Genomic DNA, 24460 nt, shown 5'->3' with positions numbered 1-24460 from the left:
CTGTTAAGAAGTGGTAAAAAAAAATGGCTATGTGTCTAACTGCTAGATCATATTAAGGAAATGTTACTAATATTATTTTTTAAATGAAATAACAAATTGAAAGATGAGGGCATATGCTGTAGTTTGTCAGGAAATCTGTCATATTCTTTGAGACCAGGCCCATGCCGTTTACTGTAAGACTCTACTGTTCAACGAATAATTCAGCTTGAAATCCATTTTTGCTGATTCTCCTAACAACTTTGCAGATAAAATTTTACATACTGATGTATAGCTCTAGAAATAATTTAACCAAAGAAATTAAATTTACTGTTTCTGGATGTTAAATAATCAAAGAAGCAGTATCCAAAAGAGTTAATTGGTGGTTCATGATCTGCTCTCCATTATGAGTGCTTTATATAAGTGAATGCATGTACTTAAGGTCATTTGGAGCAGCAGAGAATCTTAAGCATATTTTGTTGATTGCTACATCTACAGGAATTCGAGGATTTCCTTAAATGGAAATTTTACAAATGCATATACAGTATGTTTATTCTCTCAATAAGTGCTTTGCTTTCTGATACATTTTTAAATGTCCTAGTTTGTTCATACAGTGGTGTTTTTCACTTAGTGAGGTTTACCTTTTTGTATAGGAGTAGCAAAAGATTCAAGAATTTCTAATAAGCTTAATTTTAGGTCATACCACCATATTTCATGGAAGTTAAAAGATGCTCTAGCATTTGTTGACTTATACATACAGGTGAATTTTCCTTTTGACTGTAGTAACTTCATATGTGAGTTTACGAAGATTTGCCTGCACAGGAGCAGTGCACATTTGCTGACTTTTTTCTGAGACTAGAGCAGAGATACACTAGCTCATATACTAGCTTATCAAGAAAGATGTATGGAAAGATTTAAAGAATGAAAGGCACTGCATTATATCTGACAGGTGGATGTTCAAACCAAATGGCATTCTGAAGTAAAATACTAGAATTTTATAGAAACTAATTTTTAACTAGCCGAAACATTTTTTTTTAGTTACTTGTTTGGAATACTAATTATTTCTCCTGGAAAAATATTTTAAATGTATGCTAACAGCTTTAATTTTTTACAGGATACAGGTAATAATTTCACAAATAGAGGAATCCTTTTGACCAGTTATATAATCACGAAGAATAATAATGTTTGATTGTGTTTCCATTTCTATACTTCTTGATTGTGCTGTCAAGAAAAGTATTTGTTTTGATGAATACTCTTTCTGTCATAGTTGGACATGTTGAACATGAGAATCTGTTGCTAAAACATGTATGCAAATTTTGCCTTTGACCCGACAAGTAACTAGTTTGGTGGGTTACATGTTATCCCAGCTAAACTGCTTCTTATATGTAATTTAACAATTAAACTAAATTCTGTGTTGCCCCCAGTAAATTCCACGGATACCTGGTAGCTCACCTGGCCGTGTCTGTACTGCATGGCAGTCATGGCTCTCACTGGAGTGGTGAGGGAGCCCAAGATGGCTAGGTCCTTCAGTCACTGGTGCAGCCACTGAAATTAAGTGACCTTGCATTTGATGTGTTCTATATGGCAGTGGAAGGACTTTGATCATATTGACCTGGGTTTTGCTGGATTTTGTTTCCCTTTTTCCTCTTAAAGAAATGCCTCCCAGCATCCTTTAAACTGGGCTCCTGGCACAGTCTTTGTGATTCCAGAAACCTTGCTAAGAATAGCTGTCTAGTAGCAATACTTTCTTAAAAGAAATACTGGCATGATATAATACTTATATAACATCACAAACATGAGTTACTATGATGGGAAGTTGTAAAATCATGTTAATCCTTTACAAAAATAGTATATGAATTTCCTTTAGTTTCCCATCATCCTCCCTATGGGAAAAATGAGCTTGTTAAGGATGCCTGCTGTTATAACACTTTTGAAAGTTTTCTGAAAATTTTTTGGAAGTGTTTGAAAGTTGATGTAATTAGATGTTTACATTAAAGGATACCTTTTAAAATTACCTCTTAAAATTTTGAAAGTGCATTCTAAAATGAGGAATAGCTTCTTTCATTTATTTTTGTAAACTCATTATGCAATCCTTTTCTTTATTCAGTCAATTGAGCTATGATAATTGATGTTTACCAAGTAGGTATTGTACTACACCGGAAACTTGCATTCAAATTGAAGTTAGGAAAAAATGTGAGACTAGGGGTAACTAAGAGGGTTGCTGCTATTCTAGGCAGAGAAATTGGTTTTACTTTTCCCACGTCAGAGGGGGATGTAGTCTATACAAGAAAAGAGCTGAATTACTTCCCTTCTGAAACGGCACTACGGCAAAAATTTGATTTTTCTTCCTCTCTAGTTACAGGCTTTCCTTTTCTCAGGCTGAGTTCCTGGGTTATAGTTTAACCCTACATGGAAAGTACTAATTTGACATTTTTTGTACATTTACAGTAATCTAGTTTTTATAGATACTACATATGCGGCAGTGAGCTTGGAGAAAAGATTATGTCTGGGGGAAGACAAAAAGAACATACACTAATTTACCCCCAAATAAACACGTATTAGGAAAGTCACCTTTGCTTTTCCTGCACTGATACCTTTGCATGTTGTGTGTTGTAGTTTTATACATGAGATACTCTCCAGGTGTCTTTGGCCACCTGCATTGTCAGACACTCTTGGAGTTTCCCACAGCTTTCAGCTAGCGTGCATCTCCACCTGCTTGTTTCTTTGATATTGCAGAATGTATGTGGAAGAAACCTGTTAGGTTACTGTGATTATTTTTAAATTTTTCTTTTAAAGTATTTGTTAAGTAACAAACTTTTTGACCTGAGAGCACTTGTAGAACTTAGCCCATGATATATTTCTCAGAGAAAGTGTGAAATCCGTTTCTAGTTCTTTGTCTTCACTTTAAATCCTTTCTTATTGTTTTGATTATGCCTTTTCATCACAACCAATAAATGTTGAAGACATTTATTAGTTGTTAAAATAATTTTTTAAGCCAAAGTACCTTTTATACTGCCTCCAAGTATAGTCCTTTAAAACATACATGCTTAACTCTATGAGACTATGCCTATATAGTCCAGCATTGATTTTTATGGTAGTTCATAAATGTGACTGTATTAATACTAGCTTTGAAGATAGTCCACATTTAACTCCAACTACAAGAAAAAAGTGTAAATGATATATGGAATAGAACAGTTCAAAATAGTTTGGTTGGAAGGGACCTACAATGATCATCCAGTCCAACTGCAATAGCTAGCCTTATTTTCTTTTAATCCAAATTTAAGAGATTGTTCCTGTGTTTATCTAGGAATATATATAAGGATTACAGCAAGGACATGGGCTCTGATTTTAACCTCTGTGTTTCTGCATGCTCTAAGTAGGACACAGAGAAAATAATATTTTGAATGCAGAAACCAAACCTGGGGTAGCACAGCTGTGGATGTGTGGGGGTAGAGGTAGCTGACCACAGTGACAGTGCACTGTAGGAAATGTGAGAAGAGCCATGCATCTGCTGCATAGCATTCCCAGTGGATATTGTGACTGCAGCCAGGTTATGGATTGGGTCATTGTCAGTTAATTGTGTATTCATTTTCACATCTTAAATGCCCCCCTCTCTTTTTGACCAGTTCCAGTGAATACTCTTAATGTCTCAAGTACTTGTATATACTAGTATGTCTTAAAATACTTATATGCCACTTCTTTAATAATGAAGTGCAAGTGCTGAACGGTTGTGATTTAAGAGTATTATCTTTGCCTTTCACACTGTTGTGAAAACCATTAGTTTATTTCCAGTTCATTATTCTTCTCCATTTTTGGCATCTTCTTAAAACATACATGTCCTTGGTTCATTCACTTATTCTTATATGAGAGTCTTTTCATATTTTCTTCTACATAGTGAATTTTCAACTTGGAGGTAGAATTACTGCACTGTAATAACTATTTCATTATAGCAGTATAGAATTCACTATTCTTACTAACTCTTTGTTAAGTCTTTCTAAATTCTGATACTTTCTATAACAGCACTTTGACAGGCCATATTGTTCTTGCTAGATTCTTCCTGCTGTATACTGCTGACATGAATAATATAAAAATATGATCATGATAGTTTTGTGTTGTTTCAGTACATTTTTTTGACTGATGCCTGTGGTGGTTTAGGCCCTGCCGGGGTCTGAGACCACACGGCCGCTGCCCCTCCATCACAAAGGGAGTGAAATACAAAGCCCCGGGGCTGAGATAAGGGGAGGTTTAATACAACAGTGCAACAGCAACAAAACAAACAACAACAATAACAATAACAGTAACAGTAATAACAATGAACAAAGCACGATATCTACCAATACAGCAGTGAGAGCAGAGAGATGGCATAACACACGCGCTCCCACACTTTGGTGCCAGGAGGTGATGTTAACCCAGCTAGAGCTTCCCACCACTGCTGGGGAAACTTAACCCTATCCTAGCTGAACCAGGACAATGCCTTAGTACATCATGCTACCTTCTCTGTTGTGTCTTAGGGCATTTGTTTGCGTATGTTAAATTTACATTTTTTGTTTAAATACAGATATATTTCTTGGATTTTATATTTGTTTGAAATTTAAAATCTTGGATATCAAATTAAGTTATAGCCGATACAGTAATTCTTCCATTCACAAAATATTCTCGTCATCAGGGAATGTTCAGAACATGCAATAGAGTGAGGAGCAGAACTCTCACCAAAGCTAAGTGGCGAAGGTGTAGATTGAAGGGTTTCTGCTACAGTTATGTGGATAAGAAGTTGAATTTGTATTATTCAAATTGTAATATAAGAAAATGAACAGAGTTCCTTAGGAGATCACACAAAGATATTTTGAACACAAGTGCATGATCAACAGTGTTTGCTGTTGGTAGTTCTATTCTCCGTCCTTTTTCTGTGAAATACTTATGTGAAGGACAGATCTCAAACAAACTAGTGTTATGATTCAGCTTAGGTAGCTGCTGAAAGCAGGCCAGAATGATGAAACCTCTGAATTGATCAAACGTTTTTCAAGTGTATTAAGTTCCTTTAAAATTCTTTCACTGCTAAGCTTCAGGGCTTAAATTGGGAACATTTTATCAAGTGCTGTTGCTTTTACTGGATGTGACTTGGATTAGTTTTGTTCTAATAATCAGTAAGAATAATAACCAAAATGCCTTATGCAGCAGATTTGCCTCCTTTGGTTTATGTGGAAAATCTGGTAACATCTTTCATGCACCGGATTGTCTTGTATAGGAAGATTCAAATGACAAGAATCATTAATCATAAAGACTGTACACTTATCAGATCTTACTTAATTCTCATGTTATTCCTTGACATAATTGTGCTTAAAATTAATTTCTCAGATTGACATCTAGTCTTCATCTTGTACTGCTAACATCAATGGCAGTTTTAGTATTTGCTTCACTTGGTTTGACACTGAAGCTGTAGTGAATATTCTTGATCGTTTTTACCTTAAAGGACTATATTTAATGATTATTTTCCAAAGTGAAAGAGTTTTCATTGAAATAGTTCTTGAATTTAGGCATTCCTGTTCTCTGCAGTATTTGGGTAACTGGACAAGATGGGAATAGAAATTCCTCTTTCCCCGCTATCCTTGAAGGGTCTCTTGTTGTGTGTTATCTGGTCTTTGGGGTGAGACCAAAGTAAGGAAGATGTTGTTTGTTACAAAATGTATTTCTGAGGATCCTAAAGCCAAAAATGCAATTTGGGTTTGTGTTTGTGGTAATTGATAAAAGTTGTGCAGCAGAGAAGCAAACTGCAGCAGATCATTAACGAAATGCAAGGATTGCTGATGTGGAAGGCCTCTCAGGGTTGAAAGGAATGCTTCAGGGCTGAGGCTCTGAAACACTGAAAATGTCTGTTGCAGTTTTGCGGTTATTTACATTACGAATGCTATATATTACTGCAACTACAGTCTTTAAAATTTAAAAAGTGCCTAACAAATAAAGAAAATATGAAAAACTGAGATCATAAGCCTCTGCTTTAATGGGTACCTAACTTTATATACATGTTGTTTTTAACATCCTTGTTTTCCATAGGTATATATGTATTCTCAAGTTACATTTTTGTTTTAACTATTCTCCTATTCTCACTGATTCATAACAGAGTTGTTTTATTCTTAAAACTGAAAAATTACTTATTTTCTGTTTTATGTAAATGGAAAAAAAAACCCAAATAAATTTAATTTTAATCCATCTTGATCAAAATACTCAAATATTGGAACCTGATCTGAGATTCTTGCACTCTGTTTAACCACTGGATATTTCTCCATTGCAGAGTTAACTCAAAGTTGTATGGATTTTAATTTAATTTTGTTCTGTCAGTGCACAGAAAATCCTGCTTTGATTTTGGACGTGCTTTATATCAATTTTTGTGGGTGAAGTTAAAGCTTGGGTTCTGTTTTAACTCAGGCAGTAACTTGTTCATTTTGCAGTGAAAACTGTACAGTTCTTTTTCTAGAACACTCTTTTCTTCCAAAGCCAACTCATCAATCTTCTCTTTTGACTATTTCTTTCTTATGTGCTGGAATTTATCTGGTAATTTATATATACATTTATTTAGCATTTGAACTTCACATTCCATGTGCTATGCTGTATTTATATCCAGTATTTTAAAAGGTCTTGAATACAGACACTGCATAGAGAATACTCCTGCTGGTGTGTTGCTCAAGTCAAGATTCTGGTAGACTACCACTGTGACAACCTTTAGGAGAAAGATTTGTGAAATGTATGTGAAAGTGGAATATTTCTGAAAACATCTCCAGGAGACTGTCAGAGGAGGGGATTCGTTACACGGGATTTCATTGCAGGAAAATAATGAAAAAGCTGAAACAGTTCAACAGCAAGGGTGGTGGTGTCATATTAACTTCTTTACAGCCTTTCCACGTATCAGTTACACTGTGATATAAAGGTGTAGATTTACAAGTCAGCCGTTACTTCCCTTATTTCCTTCACCCAGCCTTCATCGTTGCCTCTGAAGCAATAAAATCCTGTGTCTGCTCTTGCACAGTGCAGGCTGCAGCATGCCACAAGAAGGCAGATGGCATGCTGGTATCAAACAGCTTTTGAGATCTAATTTTCAACCAGCCAATCAGACACGCGCTGTCTATCTACCAAATTTATAATTAAACCTTCTTCTGGCAGGTGTTCTGAAATCAGGATATAGTTTCATGAACTATAGCGATAGGTGAAGGTCCCCTAAAATAGCAGGGCCCAGGTGGCCTGTTGCCAAACATGCAGACTGGAAGCAATAAGGTTGCTTTCTGACTAAACTTGTAGATGGTGGACCTCTTCAGACTTTAGGCAGTACACACTACATCTCTCCTTAATGTCTATGAACATGCCTATGTTTAGCCAAACCTTGCATAACACTAATTGCTCTTTGTAGCTGAGGTATCCATTTGCTACTGCGGTAGCCTCAGGGTCATTTGTTGGGGGATTGCCTTCAAAGCCTATTATTTCAGGTGCAGAAGAATGTTTATGGGCTGGGATTAACCCACAATATCACACTGATTCTTACACAGGTATTCTGGAGGCATTGCTAGTCATCCTGTGTCTGCATGAGGATGCAGTCCCAGCTCTTTGCTAGTTACCCTGAAATGGAAAGGAATCAGGAAATCGGCATCAAATGGGATAAATTTTGTTCTGAGATCTGCTACTGTTTTTGCAGAGTCAAAATTACTGTTACAATGTTACTATCTGCATCTTGTTTTTCCAGTGAATATACAGCCAGAAGCAAAACTAAGGGATCCATTTATTATGGACAGGTCTGTGAGTGTTTCTATCAGCTGTAGCCAGTACCAGCCAAACTGCATACAGAGCAGGAAATGGTTGGTTAAATGTGTTGACAGTATATGGTAATTCAGAGACAAGCAGCCAAGTTCTTCTTTTGTACGCTGCAAAATATTTCCGTGAATGACTCAGGCTAACGGAGTGGTAAAAGCCCTGGGATACACTGCCAGAAATCTGAGCAGCAGTGTAGATGTAATTACACAGGGCAGTGTGTAGCTGTACACTGGGGATGATGGGACGCAGGCATGGCAGTCTCAGGTGAAATTTGGTGAAATTATGGTGATACTTTAAATTCCTTCCATATAATATGTCAGTGCTCATATACATAGTTTACAACCAGGATCTTCTGAATCCAACCACAAACAGTTTAAATGCGTTTTCAAGTAAGGATTATTATGTAATTGTTAATTCAAAGTTAATATATTAATAAATACTTCATGTTGATCTTCTTTAACTTTAAAATCTGAATGAATGTTTTTCTGTGCATAGGTTTTACACTGTGAGAGTGTTTGTCCACAACTTTTGTGGTTAAAAAATAAAAAAGAAATTCTTTCCCATGCGTATACATCTCAACTGTCCTGATAAATATGTCAACTTAAATTTGTTTCAAGTCAGAAATGATATAAGCAGGATGTATCTCTAACTACACAGTACTTTCTGTTTTTTTCTGGGATTTCATTTGACTGATGGTATAATTGCAAAAGATAAAAAAGAGCACATCGTTCAGAGTTTGGTTTTCAAAACTCAACCCTTTGCCATTTCCTAAAGCAAGAAGTGATTTTAGGAGTAAGTGGTGGTTGTTACAAGCCTTACACATCTTTCTGTTTGCCGAATTCCACTATGTCGGTCAGTTCATGAGTCAGGATTTTGTAGTATATAATTGTAATTTAATTCAGTTATACCTCAACATGATTGCTGCCTTTTTGAAAAATTATGTCTAGAGATTTCATAACTCTATTCAATAATAAAATCTCAGTCTCGTTAGAAATATCTGTGTGTTATAGTTTCATAGTGATCTATTTCCAGCAAAATTCTGTTCTACAGGTGATCTCTACCTTTTTCTTTTTTCCTTTGTACTGTAGAAACTATTGTTCTTTTCACCTGGCCCACGTGATGACTTGCTGCTGCTCCACCAGAGATCACCTTCTCCCATGTCTTGCTATTACCATGATCAAATTAAACTCAAAGCAGGTATTCTCAAAATAGCTGTGAAGTTTGCTGTTTCTATTCCAAACCTGAAAAAGATCTTGTGCCCCCAGAGTGTGTCTGTAATATTACTTGGTCTAATAAAAGATCATTTTCCATACAGACCCTGGATAAATTAATCTTCTTTTCTTCAAGTCATCATCCAGGAATCTTCCTTTGCTCAGAGTATTATCTTCTGCTTACTGCGGCTCAGGTCATACTGAACTCCAATTCTATTTAGTGCAAGTACCCTGTAGCTCCAGAGCTCCCCTGCTAATAATTTACAGTGCATGCTGATACACAGTTTTTAGAGGTAGCTCATATTGCTAGATTTAGGGATATGGAGAGAGCATGTGCATCTTCTGATTCTTTGATTACTTGACTCATAAGTAAATTTGCAGAATGAATGGGTTCTGTTAATTGCAGTGGTTTCTGCAGTGAAATTGAACTCGAACTTGATACTGTTCTGTGGCAAGCTTCCCACTGAGTTTAATATCAGGCCCTTTGATACTGGAGTGAGTTGTTTGCAGTCAAAACTGATAACAGTGAATTCATGTTCATTAAAAGAGAAAGAGAGATGTTTTTAATTATACAGAAGAGGAACAGGAAATTAACAAAAGCTTGTTGGTTTGGTTATTATGGTACTGAGATACATCGCATCCAATGGACAGCAAAATAATGCTCTCCCAGTTATGCTGATCTTTATCTGAAGCTGGTGTACGATTAAACTGTCATATATTACATACGTAGGTGCCTTCTGTTTGGGGGAGTTTTTTATTGCATTCTTCCTCTTTTTTGAACAGAACACTTCTGTATTGTATATATTGGCAGTTGTTCACTTGTGGCTCTTTTTTTATTTTTTTTTTTCCCCATGGTCTGCTTTTATTTTCTCACTGTAAACATAATCCATATGTTCTCTTAAAGCATACGAACAGTTTGGATGATGTCTGTAGCATGGCTTGTTAAAAAGGCTTCTATTACATCTATTTATAGTATTACCTTTTAATACCAGCTGAGGAAAAATAATCCTTTTAAGATGTTTGTGTAATTTCAGTCACAGTAGTATAATTTCACGGAAGCAAAGTCTGTTATCAAAAAAGCAACTGAGTTTCAAGATGTTATAGTAGGTTGAATAATTACTTTTATTCTTACAGCTATTGAAATCCATTTTCTGCTTTAGAACACAGTTTGTCATAATCACAGGATCTCCCCCCAGTAGCTTTCTAGAGAGTGAGCACTTTTTTAGTGATTGTAATTTTCACTTCACTGCTTTCAAACTGCTCTTTTTTGAATGTATAGAGAGAATACTTATAGAGAGAATAGTGTAGAAAGAAAAGCAACCTAGAAATAAAACCAACACACAGATCTGGTTATCTCATTTGTCAATTCATCAAACTTTGTTGAAAGTAAATTTTAATCTTTTTGGAAGGTTTACTCTCTTGAGGTTGTTCTCATTTAAAAAATACGGTGACTTTTCCCTGAGTGTACTCCCATATGCGTAGCACATTCCTACAACAATCAAATGTAAGAGTGGTGTTTGAGTTAGGATGAAAGTAGTTCTGTACCACTGTCCTTACTTGGTCACAATTCACATGGAAAGCAACGGTATTTTATCAAAGTACAAATTGCATGGTTGGCAACTGTAATTTTGCACAGGATTAGCACTTTTGACATTGGTGTGATTACAGTCAAGGCTATATTTATTTTCCTTCTGTCTTTGTATGAATTCCACTTACTTTGCTCAAAGCCAGTCCTGAATTTCTGCTTAGAGAAAATTGATGGCAACAGCCAAACAGTTATATTGTGTATTAATAAATTATCTGTGTGCATGATGAAATAAAATTTAATAATTAAGCATCTTTTAATTTTAGCTTTACAAGAAATATGATAAATGTAGTGATAATTTTGCTGTTATGGTTAGGATGTATCACATGTCATATGACTACTGTGTTTAGCAGAGCATACAAATGTGGAAAAATTGTATGAATGATTACAGATAATTAACACTGGCAGTATTTTTCATGGTTTTGTTTATAAAAGTTTCTTTATATTTTTCTTTAAAGTGAACTCTGTTTTTCATATTAAAAAAATGCTGAATCAATCTCATGCTGATATAGCGAACAAACAATATGGTTCAATAGAGAAAAACACTAGAAAAAATACACAGTTTTTACATACATACTTGAAATTTATTTTTTCAGTATAGCTTTTATAGAGCCTATACATATACAAGATGTATGGAAATTTTAAGTAATAAAGGATGAGTTAATTTGAAGTTAATCTGTTGATGGAGATCCTTACGAAACCTTGTAGAAAGTTTTTAAAAAAATAAAAATAAGTAATACTTGAGACACTGTTTTTTAGAGTTTATGATGAGCCTAGGCTGAGTAATACTCTGAAGCAGGCATTCTGTATTTTTCTCCCGTTCTTAAATAGATTATTCTTTTGTTAGAGAAGATGAGACCTTTTTGTTCCTATGTGTATCAGCAATGATTAAGTCAACCCATGAGTCTTTTTTCAAAGCTAGGCAGGGGTTATCTTGTTTTGATTAATAAAAGCAGTACTTGCTATTTAAAAGATTATCTACTTCAGCTGTTTATCAGGATAAGTAAAGCTATCAATTCTAGCTTTAGACAACTTGCAAATGAATAGTTAGGGTCCTCATTTTCTTCTACTAGTTTTAGTATTGACTTGATGTGGTAGAGCACAAAGAATAATACCATTTACTGCAGCATTAGCTAGTTTTAGTGAGGACTGTATCCTGCCTTAACTCTTAACAAAATTTACTGTGATTTTGGCCTGAAAGCAGTTCCATTCTGCAAGTTAATCTAAAGACCTGGTCTTTTTTTGAAGCACTGAAAGATATGATCTATTTCCTGAAGCACATAAACTGACAACACAAAGCCAGAGGAATTGTGGATGAGACTGGTTAGGGAGTTTTACAGCAGAAACAGAGAAGTGCAGATCAGCTCCTAGCATGAAAAATGATAAAAGTGTTAGACACGAAAAAGAGACAAAAAAATACTCCAGGAAAAAAACTAGTTTAGTACTGGTAAATAAAAAGAGAGAATGAAAAAGGAGTAGACTTTTGTGCACAGTGTAAATCATGGAAGGTGGTGAAGCTGAGAATGAGTATCCTGGATTTTCTGTGATGAAACACAGAAGACTGGAATGAGGAAAGATAAAAAATCAGAATCTGGAGAGGTGAAGTATGTCAACAACCGAGACTTGCAAAGACGTGAATTACGGATGAAAGAAACATTTATAGGTGTAGAAATAGTGAACAGAAATAAGTTATATTTCCGCTTTTTCAGTATTTATATCCATACTTTAGCCATGAGCTGTGAGCCTTTATAATTCTGTTTGACTTGTGGGCCTCTCCTTGGATATCAGCTGCACTCTTGCTGCAGCAGCTTGTTCAATGGACTCTTACATTAAAGACACAGCACTTATTTAATTCTTCCAGTTTAATGGTAAATTGAGAAATGCTACTTTGAAATTGAATTTTTGAATCGGGAAGAGTTTTATTTTCTATCTTCTTCCAAATCCAGCAATACCAGTGGCTGATCTTGTTCAGCCTGTGACTTCATCATCTTGGCTTAGCTTCCACAAAAAGATTTTTCTTTTTGACAGCTTCATCTTCCTGGTAGAATGAAGCTGGCTTGTGAAGCCTTTGTTACAGAATATTATGATTTCATTAAAGGTAGTTTCATTAAAGGCTTTCAAAATCCCTGCATTAGCTCTCTTCTGGATTTGATCAATGGGCAGTCAGTCTAGTGAAATAAAATTCAAATGGTATGCTCCTAGTAGTTTCTGTCAGTCCAGAGATACACTGTGGAGCCACCTTCTTACCTCTGGTCACTTCAGTGTATTGAACCTTGTTTTTAGATGTGATAAGTTGTAATAAATGGAGCCTGAAGGGAGATTATACTTAGGCAAGGCAGTGTGCAATAGGATCATGAACAGTGCTCTAGTCTGTTGCAAATTCAGTGTCAACCTTGCCAGATGTTGACGTCTTTGAGCAAAGCTGGAGTTCTGAGACAATGTTGAATGTAGATCTCTTGAAAGTGTGAATATAGGTGGTTTTTGTAGTTGGTATCGTAATGGAGAAGGTGAATTATTGAGAATGCACACCTAAATCTAGTCAGCAAGCAGTGCATCAAGGAACAGCTCATTTTCATTTGCATGTTTTCTCTCTTCCATCAGTTGCTACTTGACTGGGCATTCCTTATAAAGTTATGCCTTCCTTTCCTACTATATTGATAGATATACGGTGTTCATAACTGTAGTTATGAAATATGTTGAATTTGTAAAGCACCAGTATTTCTGTGGTATTGCATTGTCCATGCTACTTGCTGTCTTGTCTCCTACGTTATGTGATCACCTGCAGCCGAGCCAGGTTCTGAGCTGTCTGTTCCAACTGTCCTGTCCTGACCTCAGTGTCCTCTCCAGAGCTTGGATGCCACTGACAGCTACACTTGTTAGCAGTTGGGATGTGTTAGTTGCCTTCTGGTGCAGTTTCATCTGAAAAGGATCCAATTTGTGTGCTCAAAGGCTGTAAACTAAAACACAGTGAGAATGTTTGGGAGATTCACTTCAAAAGTGCATTTGTGATCTAAAATAAATTGATAACATAAACACAACCTTTACAACCTTAGTTTCAGCAGTGAGGCACAGGAGAGGCTGGTACAGGCTTTACTTTCTCTGCCTTCTCCTGGCTGGCAGGGTGCCTTGTATTTCCATGGAAAGTCCTTGAGTGAGAAGAGTTGTCATGCATGGGGGGGTCACTGAGGCACTGTGACTTCTAGGGAGCAATTGGGTGGTAGCAGATGGTTGCGTCATGCCTTCCCTATACTCCTCTTTCTGAGATAATGCTGGCTGCAACAGTGACAGTTTGGTCCATATATGCAAAGCACTATGCAAATATACAATCCCTGTAATATAAAATGAACATTATATTTTGCATTGTTTTTATTTTGGCATAAGCTTATGGTCTGTTGCAAAGTGAAGAACAGTGCAAATGAGCTTTAAGAGCTTTTTCTATGAAACCTTTCCGAATTGTTCCACACAGATTGAAGTAGAAAACAGAATTGGGGCCTCATATAGAATCAAAGCAAACAAGACTGAAAGGAAGCCCAGAAGCTCACTGTGCTTCACCTGCTCCCCAAAACAGGATTGACATGTCAACATGTGTTTTTAACTGTCTTTTTTTTTTTTTTTTCCCCCTGATCTTTCTTGCAGCAGTTTCAGTGACAGAGATTTCTTGATATCTGCAGATACTGCAGTTATACCTGTTCCCTGCTATGTAACCAGGATATTGTTTGTTGCAAACATTACTTTTTTTCTCGCCACTCTAGATACAGAAACAATTACTCTTTGACTCTTCAGAAGCCGTTTATGTATTTGAAAATTTCTCAACAGGTTCTGTTAGCCCAAAGGCTTTATTTAGGGCTGCTATAATTTATCTTTAAGTAGGATATATTAAGGAAATTTTCTGTCTTTTTAACTTCCCACTGATTGACAATAGAGTTTGCATAAAATGGATGTAACAGGGGAAACCTGATGTAGCATATTTTAGGTTTATTATAAGAGAATGAATTGTAATCTGTCATTATGAAGTTGGGATTTCTTTTAGAGAACAAAAAGGGTATTTGCTCCCTCTATGAAATGAGAGTTTACTGACATAAAAAAAATCAAGCTAAAAGATCTGGAGTCTACCTCCATTATGTGTGCAAAAAATCTCTAAAGATATTTTGTGAAGTAATGTAAAAAACCAAACTCCTTTTCCTGGGAAAGAAGAAGAGCACAGAATATACTGCTATGACTGTTTATACATTTAAGCAATTCTTGAAAAATTATTGTTCGGAGAACCCATTCTAAACTTATCTAGTCAGAAGACTCATGCTCACTGTTTTGGAATCATTGTGTTGATGTTTCAGGCTTCCCACATGGTCTTACACAGCTTGGCTTCTTCCTTCTTAGGAAAAGTTTTATTTTTCAAGGGACATCACTGCTAGGATACTATAAAACTACCATGAATGTTTTGTAATAGTGGATAAAACATGCATAATCCCAAATATATGCATTTTCCCAGAGGAATGAAAAAACTTTTGTAACTTTGGACATTCAGTTTCACAATGCAGTGAGCTCAGATAAATTGTATCTTTATAGCAAGAAGAATATGAAGAAAAATGCTGACCCATGTGGGTTTTACGTGATCATTATACATTATTTATTGTGGCAGTAGAGTCCTGATGTCCCAGTCAAGGCCTCATACCCCTTTGTACCACAGACTCTTAATATGGAGGCAAGGCAGAGCCACACCCTGCCCAGATGATCTTTTTATTTGAAGTTTTGACAAGACTGCAGGTGACTGAAGCAGGCATTTGGATAAGTCAGGAAGCAAGCATGTTTTGGCAGGTAGCTTAACAATCTTAGAAGCCCCAGCTACTGGTTATCTATAGAGATATGCAGAAAGACCCCAACCAAAAGGATGTATTAGGTTGTTTAGATATAAAGTAGTTAAGATATAATGTACTGCTGCATACATGAATGAACAGTTCAACAGAACAAAAAGAACAAGTTGTCTTTCTTTTGCACAGACCAGTCCAAGAGTTAAAGGCGAAACCTAATAAATTTTTTATTTGTTTTGTTTTAGAACGTCAAGCCTGTACATCTATGGCTGGCCCCAGCGTCCTTCCCTCCAACGTGGCTGGTATCAGTAAAGAGCTGATCGAACTGCAGCACCTCATCCAGTTCCCCGAGGAGGTTGCCAGCATTCTGACCGAGCAGGAGCAGGAGCTCTACCGGAAAGTCTTACCCATTGACTACCTCTGCTTTTTAACCAGGGATTTGGGTAATGCTGAATGTCAAAGCAAGCTACCATCTATTAAAGCTTCCATATCTGCTACTATTCTTTCTTCCCCCAATGATGAACATAATGCTGTAGAAGATCTTGTGACAAGGTTTAATGAGGTAAGACAAAACTTTTAAATTACTTTTCATATGGGTTATTACGTGATTTGCGAGTTAGTTATTCCCTATATCTCTCAGAGCTGAATTTAGCTGTAATGACAAATTTTTAAAACATAAGTTAAGATGACCAAGGGGTTTAGCTAAATAACTTCCACTGAATTTAATAGGAGTTATGTGACCGATTTGCTCAGTGAGTTTGGAAAACTGCAGTCTAAGTTTTTCTTGCACATTGTAAAGTAAACAGGAAGGAAAAAATGACAGACTTTTATTTCTTTGTGTTTATACTGACAGTATGGGGTATACTTTCAGTCAGTTTATTATTTTGTTCAGGAGCTGGAGTTTTATTTATTTGTTTTGGATTTTTGTAGACTAAGCGTGATCTTACGAGTCAGCACAGAAGTATTATAAACTAGAAGTTTCTGTATTCTGTATAATACAGCTACACTAATCTGCACAATTTATTTATTTATTTAATCACTGTGTGTCTTGAATGTTGTTATACAAAGAAGTATCATTTGGCATGACACATTTCCATAAGCCAAATCCTGAGTTCTTTACTGAGATTTTACTTTATTCTTAGTAAAGTGATCTTCTGATGACCTTAATAGAGAATTGATCAAGGATTGAGAAAACTCTAAAAAAAATCCCCCCCAAAAACCCAACTCAACACAAACAAACCCCCCCCCAAAATAAAACCTCAGGTTTTAGCTGCAGAAAAATGGAACAAGTTTGTTCGTTCTTTTTTTGTGTGAACCATATGCTATGTTAGCAGTTTCTGGATTCATGAAAGTGAAATAAAATGAAGATAGTCTTGACTTACGCTCTTCTAGTTTGTTATCCACTGCATTCTTATGCTATAATAAGAGATGAAAATTGCACAGGTATCAAAAGACAGCACAAAATTAAGTAGATGGAGCAGAATATGTATGAACCCCCAGTGAACTTTCTGCTTCCTGGGCAAATAAGAATCAGTGACTGAATATTTAGTATGTTTTGAGGTGTTCCTGTTGCTTCCATGTTACCGAGATTTCAGAACTAAAATAGTGTAAATATGTTGGCCTTGCTCACCTAATTCCGTTATGGGAACATAAAAGTTGCAACTACGATATTGAGTCTTTAGACAGAGCCTAACAATTGTTTAAACTGGCTCTAGTTACTGTATTTAGGAAAACACTGACTGGTGCATAGCTGGAGAGGAATCTAGCTGCTGACCCAGCTAGGGTCCTCCTTCCTGTGGTGTTTCTCTTATGGTGATCACTATAGTGAAAAAGGCGAAGTGGTCAAGCTCTAGTATGACCTGGTGAGGCACAATGCTAGAGCAGTTTGTTAGGACATTTTGCTGTTAGCGTTACAAATTAGATTGACTGTCTTGTGTTCTGACACTGCAGTCACAGGATTGAAGAGCAGGTAGGTGGTGAAGAAGTCTTGTCAGAAATGACTGAGAATATTCCGTATCAATGAGAATTTTAACATTAAAGTTTTGGTAAAGCAGTCAACATTATCTTTTAGTGTTAGAGGTTTGTGACTTTGCAGTTTTTGTAGTCTAACATTACTTGTTTGGTAATGCTAGAGGGTAATACTTCATATAATTTGAATTAATTCCTGAATATCTGGTGCATAGATTATATAATATTTAATGCAATGGATTATTTTAAGTATAATCTGAAATAGTTTTTTTAAAACATAGATGTTACATGTTTAAATGGAGTTATTGCACAATATTCACTGCTTGTAATAAATCACTATTTTGCTATCTGCTTTATCATATGGTGGAGTATATCAGTTGCCATAGCCAGTCACAAGCATGAACTTTCAAAATGTCTTTGTTTATAAATGGCAAGAAAATTCTTGTGCAAAGAGTCATGTTTTTGTTGGCAAAAGTCAGTGAGCACTTGCTGATTTTTTTTGGCACTGCCTATAGAAATACTGAAGGGTATTTATAATGTGGGAGCCAGAATGACTTTTAGGATGACAGACTTCTGATACATGATGGGAAAAAATATTTTTATGCTATTGTTCTCTTAAATGAGCAATTATAGTATATGAAGGATTTTCATAAAGCAGTATGCTTTTTAGTAATTTTTCTGACACTTACTACATATTAATGAGAAACACTTTATAACACTTGTTTAAAATGACAGTCAATAATTGCTGAAGAATTGCAGAACTGAACAAAAATCAGTTGTCTTCTGCAGTAGGTAAAGTTGCTACGTGAAGACAGTTAACACGGCTGAATGTGCAATAAGTAACTGCTGTTACTTTTCCTATTCAATTCTCATGTGTGGAAAAGTGTAATAGTGGGCATGCTGTCTAACACTGGATGAAGCCTGTAATGTGCATTTGCTTTTGCTGTATGACCTGGGTAAGGTGTTTTGACTTAAATTACTCTAAGTGATTCAGTGATCACATTAATGCTGATGATGCATCAAGAACACTTCCTAAAATTTTTTTTCGGTAGAAGGGCAGGATGACAGTAGCTGGGGCTTTTGCCAACTTCAGTGTTTCATTATATCTGTAGCTTGTTTTAACATCTTGAGAATCTTGCAAGATTTCTGAAAATTGTTGAGTGTCTTAGTATGACAGTAGAAAGCCATTTTTCTCGTATACTCTTGTTCTGAGATTGCAGCATTGTGAGCCTTATGAGAGGAGCTGAAAAGTGTAAAAAAGATTAAAAAAAATTCAGAAACCAGGTTAAGAAGCATATAGTGAGAAATCTGCATCACAAGTAACTTAACACCAAGGAGAAAAGTTGTGGTTGTGCCTCAGGCCAGAAGGACTTTGTGTTGAAGTGCAGTGTGTGAGCCCGTTCCTTGACAAGGGTTGAATAGGGTTTTGGCCAGCCAGACATAAGCAGTATCTTAGTGCTACCAAGTGACAGTGCAAAAAATAAGTAGTGATAGGTGGTATAAATGTAACTTGTGGGCCTTGCCTGATTTTTTTTTTTTTTTTTTAAAATAAGAGCTCTATTCCTGCTTTACAGGCAAAGTAACCAACTCAAATGTGTAGGTGAGCTCCTCTGTGCTTTGAGCTTGTCTTTGTGGCAAGGTTTCCACAGCCTGCTTAGACCTTGCCTGAAGAGCCACACAATTTGTTTTTAACCTGCAACAACCTGAACATAGTTGTCATAATGTCAGTGTCTGCTTGGGGTGTCAGTGGACTGAGCCCTCTATATTATGGAAGAGGTACCATTCCTTCACCTCGGGGAGCTGTGATAACTGCTCACCTTGTCCTATTTTGCATGGCTTTAGTGAATGCTTTGACCTTAAATTCAGGGGTACAGCAAGGAACTCTATTGCAGCTGGAGATACCTTTATTTGTCACAGATACTGGATGAAACTAATAACTGAGTGGCCTTTGTTTCTGATATATGAAGATCTTCAAAAAGTAAACAACATAGATTGGAGAGATTACCTTTATTAATATTCACAAAAGATGAAAATTATAGCAGTCTAGATCCTCTTAATGTATACAGTTTTTCTTTTCACTGTCAAGAATGATAGGGAAGAAAGTGTAGTAGTAGTGTAAGTGATGTAGAGACATGAAAGATGGATAGCATGGATTAAAGCTACTGTCAAGCACTCCACAAACATGCAACTGGCAAATCCTGTGCTGCTGAGACTGGGAAACAGAAACTGCCTTTGTTTAAGAGACGATGGTTATGGCTTAGACCTGAGAGTAACTAGAGAGGATTCAGGCATTATGTATTTCCCCATGTCTTTTTGTGTCATGGGTTTCCAAGTATTGATTTATTACTTACTATGTTAATCAAGGTGGCTGCCATGGCAAGGAGCTTGACCACCCAATGGCTTGTTTAAAAAATATGTTGTGAGAAAGGTCAGACGTGAATGGCCTACTTGAATCCCACAAAATGGGATGGAATACATTTTCAGATTGCATTTCATTTGTATTTTAAAAGTTTTGGGTTATTCCAGCTCTCAAGTCTGTACAGACATTCACAGGGAAATAAAATATTCACAGGAATATAAGAATCTTAAAATCTGCTATTGTTGCAGTTTGTCTGCAGGATTTACTGTCTCTGATGAAGTTTTCAGACACAGAGAAGTTCATATGACATAGAGCCCAGTCACTAAAGATTTGTAATGTTTACATACATAGACATGTTTTTTCAGGTTTCGCTTCCCTAGAGGTACTGTGATAGTCATGGTGGAGATTGCCACTGAAGTTTAAATAACTTCTGTAATGCTGCTCTAGAAAGCCTGGTCACTACTGTTTAAGAAATAGTTCATAAAACTAAAGTTAAATTAAAAAATAATCAAAGAATTAGAGAACTTTTCAACATGCAGAGTAGATGCAGTAGACCTGAAAAAGTAAAAGTTAAAAATGGTGATTAACCACAGAAGGATGAGAGATGCAGATGAAAGGTATTACCAAATCACTATGATTATATACTATGCTGCAGAAAGAATATAGATTACTAGCTAATAATTATCAAGTATTTAATGAGGAGGAGAACAGAACTGTGAGAAATGATACCATGATTCTAAGGGATTTGAAATACACACATTTCAGAGTTAATGAAAATAAATAAATAGGTTTGCTTAAGAAGAAATGCATCCTGGTGTTCTGCGATTAGCAAGGTGCTAATTCCCATGTGAAGAACAGATCCAATAAATCACTTTGTTGGAGTAATGTAATAGTGTGGCATCAAACACTGAAAACTAAACCACGAATTTTGTTGGATATGAAAAAGGGAAAGAAAATTATATTGTGATCACCTGCATCTTCAGCTCTTCTAGGCAGTGCATGCCCTATCTTAGACATCTAAATGTGGCTGAAATTTATTTATTGGAAATGTTCTTTTACAATACTATGATTAAAATGCAGGTTTTTTTTGTTGTTCTTTAATCCTTAAGTTTAGATCAGATTTAATAAATTTACAAAGTCCAAAGAGAAGTTAAATTACTAAAAGGAAAAAGTTTAACTGTTTATGCATTTAGGCCTCAGATATATTACTAAACTTTCATTGATCCAGTGGTCATCCTAATTTTCTAGGATGGCAATTCGTAATCTCAGCTGTCATAAAGTTTCAGTGTTTTGACCTCTTGTCTCTGTACTGTATAGAAAACTTAACAAAAATTCTCTGTAATATTTCAGAAGACATTCAAAAGAGAAACTGAAAACATGGAAAGTAATTTTGTTTTTTAATTAGTGTATTGTAGGGAAATTGGGCACTAGAGTGAATGGATCCTGTTGGTTTTTCTCTCACTTTCTTCTTGCAACAGACTGAGGTTTCAAATGATCTCAGAGAGAGGGAATGACATTTCTGTCCCTGTAACCTATTTGACCTGAAATTCTGTTTGTGTTGTACATCTTGTTCCTACATGTGTTGTACATTCTTGTTCATGTTGTTTATTTCCTTACCTGTTAGTATCAGTACTTCTGTTACTTTATAAATGTTTTGAAGAAAACCTTGTTTCAGATTCTCTGAATAGATTTGGTTCAAATTTTCAACAGCAGATGACTAAATAAGATTTTTATTAAATAATTTGGTAGAATAATCTAAGTTTGTTCCAATTCTGGCTTTATTGCCAGAAGACAGTAAGGAAAGCCTTCTTTAAAGTGGTGGACTTTTCTTGTATTTTTGGAAAGTGTATAGTTCCAAACGTGAAAGTGTTGCAAGATAGAAATTAGCATGTGTTAAAATATTTTTCAGGTAGAGAAGAATTGTTTTGTATATTTTAAGGATGCATAGTATCCCTATATAAATAAGAATAAGTATATTGCTAAGCTAGATGTATTTGAGAAGAAACTGTGGGTCTGTTACATGTGCCGGTTTATAGCATGTAACTTTAATTCAGTAATTAATTCAGATTTATAGGAGTGGAAGAAGCAAATCCACCTGTAGATATTTCAAATATTCTTAAATGTTTTACCTTTTAGCTTTTTTTTTTTTTTTACTGTGCTACAAGAATTCAAAGCTCTGTTGTAGCCTCTGCCACATGTACACAGATAATTAAAAGGTGTTTTGCTGTTCAGTTTTTATTTATCGTGAAGATTTTGGGCTACACGCATTCAGTATCACCAACTATAGATAAAGTGCATAGTCTTTGAAAGTTTGATTAAAACTGTAGTTATATGATAGTGGAGACTTGGGCACAGCATGTACTCATCAGCGAGACCCAGCTGATATTTCATTTGCTTCTAATAATATCAAATTGATCATAGAGTCTTGACAGAGCAAAGCAGTGGATCAAACTAAAGACAGATATTTTTTCCTGTTACTAAGTGTAATTAAAAGCTGTTTCTGAATTAGTGGCTAGCATGGGAGAAGGAGAGTGAAATACAGTAACATCTAGCTTTGCAAAACTATTGGCTTTTGGATTCTCTAGGATTGTTCACATAATAGTAGTAACATAATTTTCTGCTCTGATAGAGCACTGACTACCAGAAGCTTAGTTTTCATGGATGTATAAAAACTGTGGGAGGAAACCATTATGTAGATTCTGCAGTTAGCAGAGCCCTGGCATCTGAGAAGAGATTAGGAAAATGGTACCTAAATGTGTTCTAGGACCCTGAGAACTATAACGACATATTTTTTTCATCTCTCCTTGTTGCTTGCTGTGCCTTTCTCTTCTTCATTTAGTTATTTTCTCTGATTCCTGTTTGGTATTATGAGTTCGCCCTGCTTCTTCACCTTGAGTGCCATGTGGTATTTACTCTGAATCATACCTTTATGGTATGCCACAGTCTTCCAGGGCACTGTTTCTTTTTCTGTATCTTTACTCTCCCAGACTCTTTCACCTTTATGGCTTTTACTCCAAGCCACTCTTCTGCCTCTCACCAGCAAAGCAACCACAGAAACACAAGTTCAATGTACATGTTGTAAACATTTATGTTTATGTAAACATTTAAAATAATTTCAAGCGTCACTTTATATAGACATGAAGAGAGTCTCCTATAACTTAATCTTTCTGGCCACCTTTCAAGTAAAAAAAAAGCAATAAAAACTTAAAACAAAATTAAGCATTTAATTTTCCATGCTGAGATAAGCATACAAAGCAATTGTGATGTCTTAGATTGAAAGTTGTACCAGACTGAATGATTATTCAAACAGCTGTCTGAATGTAGTCCCTCTACAGAACTGAAAATACAAAATAAGATGTTCAATACATGATTTCTTGGAAAAATTGATTTGCCAGAGAATAAGCTAAGAATATAAAAATGTTTGAACTGCTACAGTATAGCACTGCTACTGGGGTGATTTCATCATTCACTAAGTCATTCTTATATTCAGTAAAGTTAATTAAAAATATGGCTATTTAGGACACTAGTTGATGATAGTTTTATTTTTAATGGTTTAAATGTGTAAGTTTTCTTCATTGTTCATTCAAAACACAAATTTAAATCCTCAATAGCAAAACAGAGACATATCATTTTACTGAAATAATGGAATGTAAATAAATATTGCACTCTGTCTCTTAGTTCAGCATTTTTTTGCAATGCCTAAATGGGTTTGCATAATACTTTTAAAAAGATTATGTTTGTACAAATATCAAACTGTTTCCAGTCCTTGTTTGGAATAGTGTTTAATCAGATTTAAAATGGTAAATGTTCTTTGTAAGGTTATATAATTTCACTCAAGCATGTAAAGTGAACCATCTGTTCATAAGATGTGCAATTTAAAATACTCAAATTTTAAAAATGCATCTGAAAATTATGTTGCACATTATATACCAAAAGCCCCCAAATTTTAATAATGAACCTTTAGTGAAACCAATGTAAAATAAACCAATTCTGTGTTATGTACTGTGATCCTTATATTCATCTGTATGCACTGATGGGTTTGTGCACAGTTAGCAATGCAAAGGAACTCGTGGTACCGGCTATTAGTGCTAATGCTGCATACTGCTAGTGTTTTAAAAAGACTCACAAAAATGAATTTGCTCCTTAGAGTTTTGTAAGAATAATATCCCCCAACAACACTTTTACTTTGTGGAAAGATTTTATAATGTTGTGAAAGATGGATTTAATTTTTTTTTTAAAGAGGGAGAAATCATAGTACACTGATATACTGAGAATTTTGCTTTTAAACAAGATAATGTATGTTTTTCTCTCTTCCCATAAATACTATGTGATATCTGATGATGGTTATTGTTTTACATGGATTATTCATGTTCATGAGATTTTACTTAAATTTCTTGAGTGTATCAAACAAAATCATTAAAACCGGAAAATCAACTTGTTTTGTAATCAGGGACTTCTCTTACATATACTTTACACATACTTACGCTCCAGTGTAGTCAGTAGTTAAATCAGCTACAATTTATTATAGAAACATATCCATGGCTAATTTTTATGTTAGGTGCTGGAGAAGGTATGTACTGTAATGTTACTTTGTGGTAAGCCAAAAGATTTTATTTTACTTGCTAGCAATGGTAAGTGTTAAACTTCAGGTAGACAGCTGTGTTTGCTAATTTCACCTCTGAAAGCCTCATCTCTCAAGTATTATGAAGTTCCTAAAAAATGTAATATAAAAATAGAAGACATCATTTCTTCCATG

General features: G+C 35.5%; 1 protein-coding gene across 4 annotated transcripts in view; it reads left to right on the top strand.

Annotated features, from left to right (window-relative positions):
- The window catches only part of PLCE1 (phospholipase C epsilon 1), a 164515-nt gene that overhangs the window by 86448 nt on the left and 53607 nt on the right, over nt 1-24460 (top strand). For all 4 annotated transcript variants that reach the window (XM_074830927.1, XM_074830926.1, XM_074830925.1 and 1 more), the window contains exon 4: nt 15623-15939. In XM_074830927.1, the coding sequence (XP_074687028.1) occupies nt 15623-15939 (317 nt within the window). The remainder of the gene's footprint in view (nt 1-15622; nt 15940-24460) is intronic.

Source organism: Strix aluco, chromosome 7, assembly GCF_031877795.1.
Source record: "Strix aluco isolate bStrAlu1 chromosome 7, bStrAlu1.hap1, whole genome shotgun sequence".
In the NCBI taxonomy this organism is placed as follows: domain Eukaryota; kingdom Metazoa; phylum Chordata; class Aves; order Strigiformes; family Strigidae; genus Strix; species Strix aluco.
This window is presented reverse-complemented; position numbering and strand designations above follow the sequence as displayed.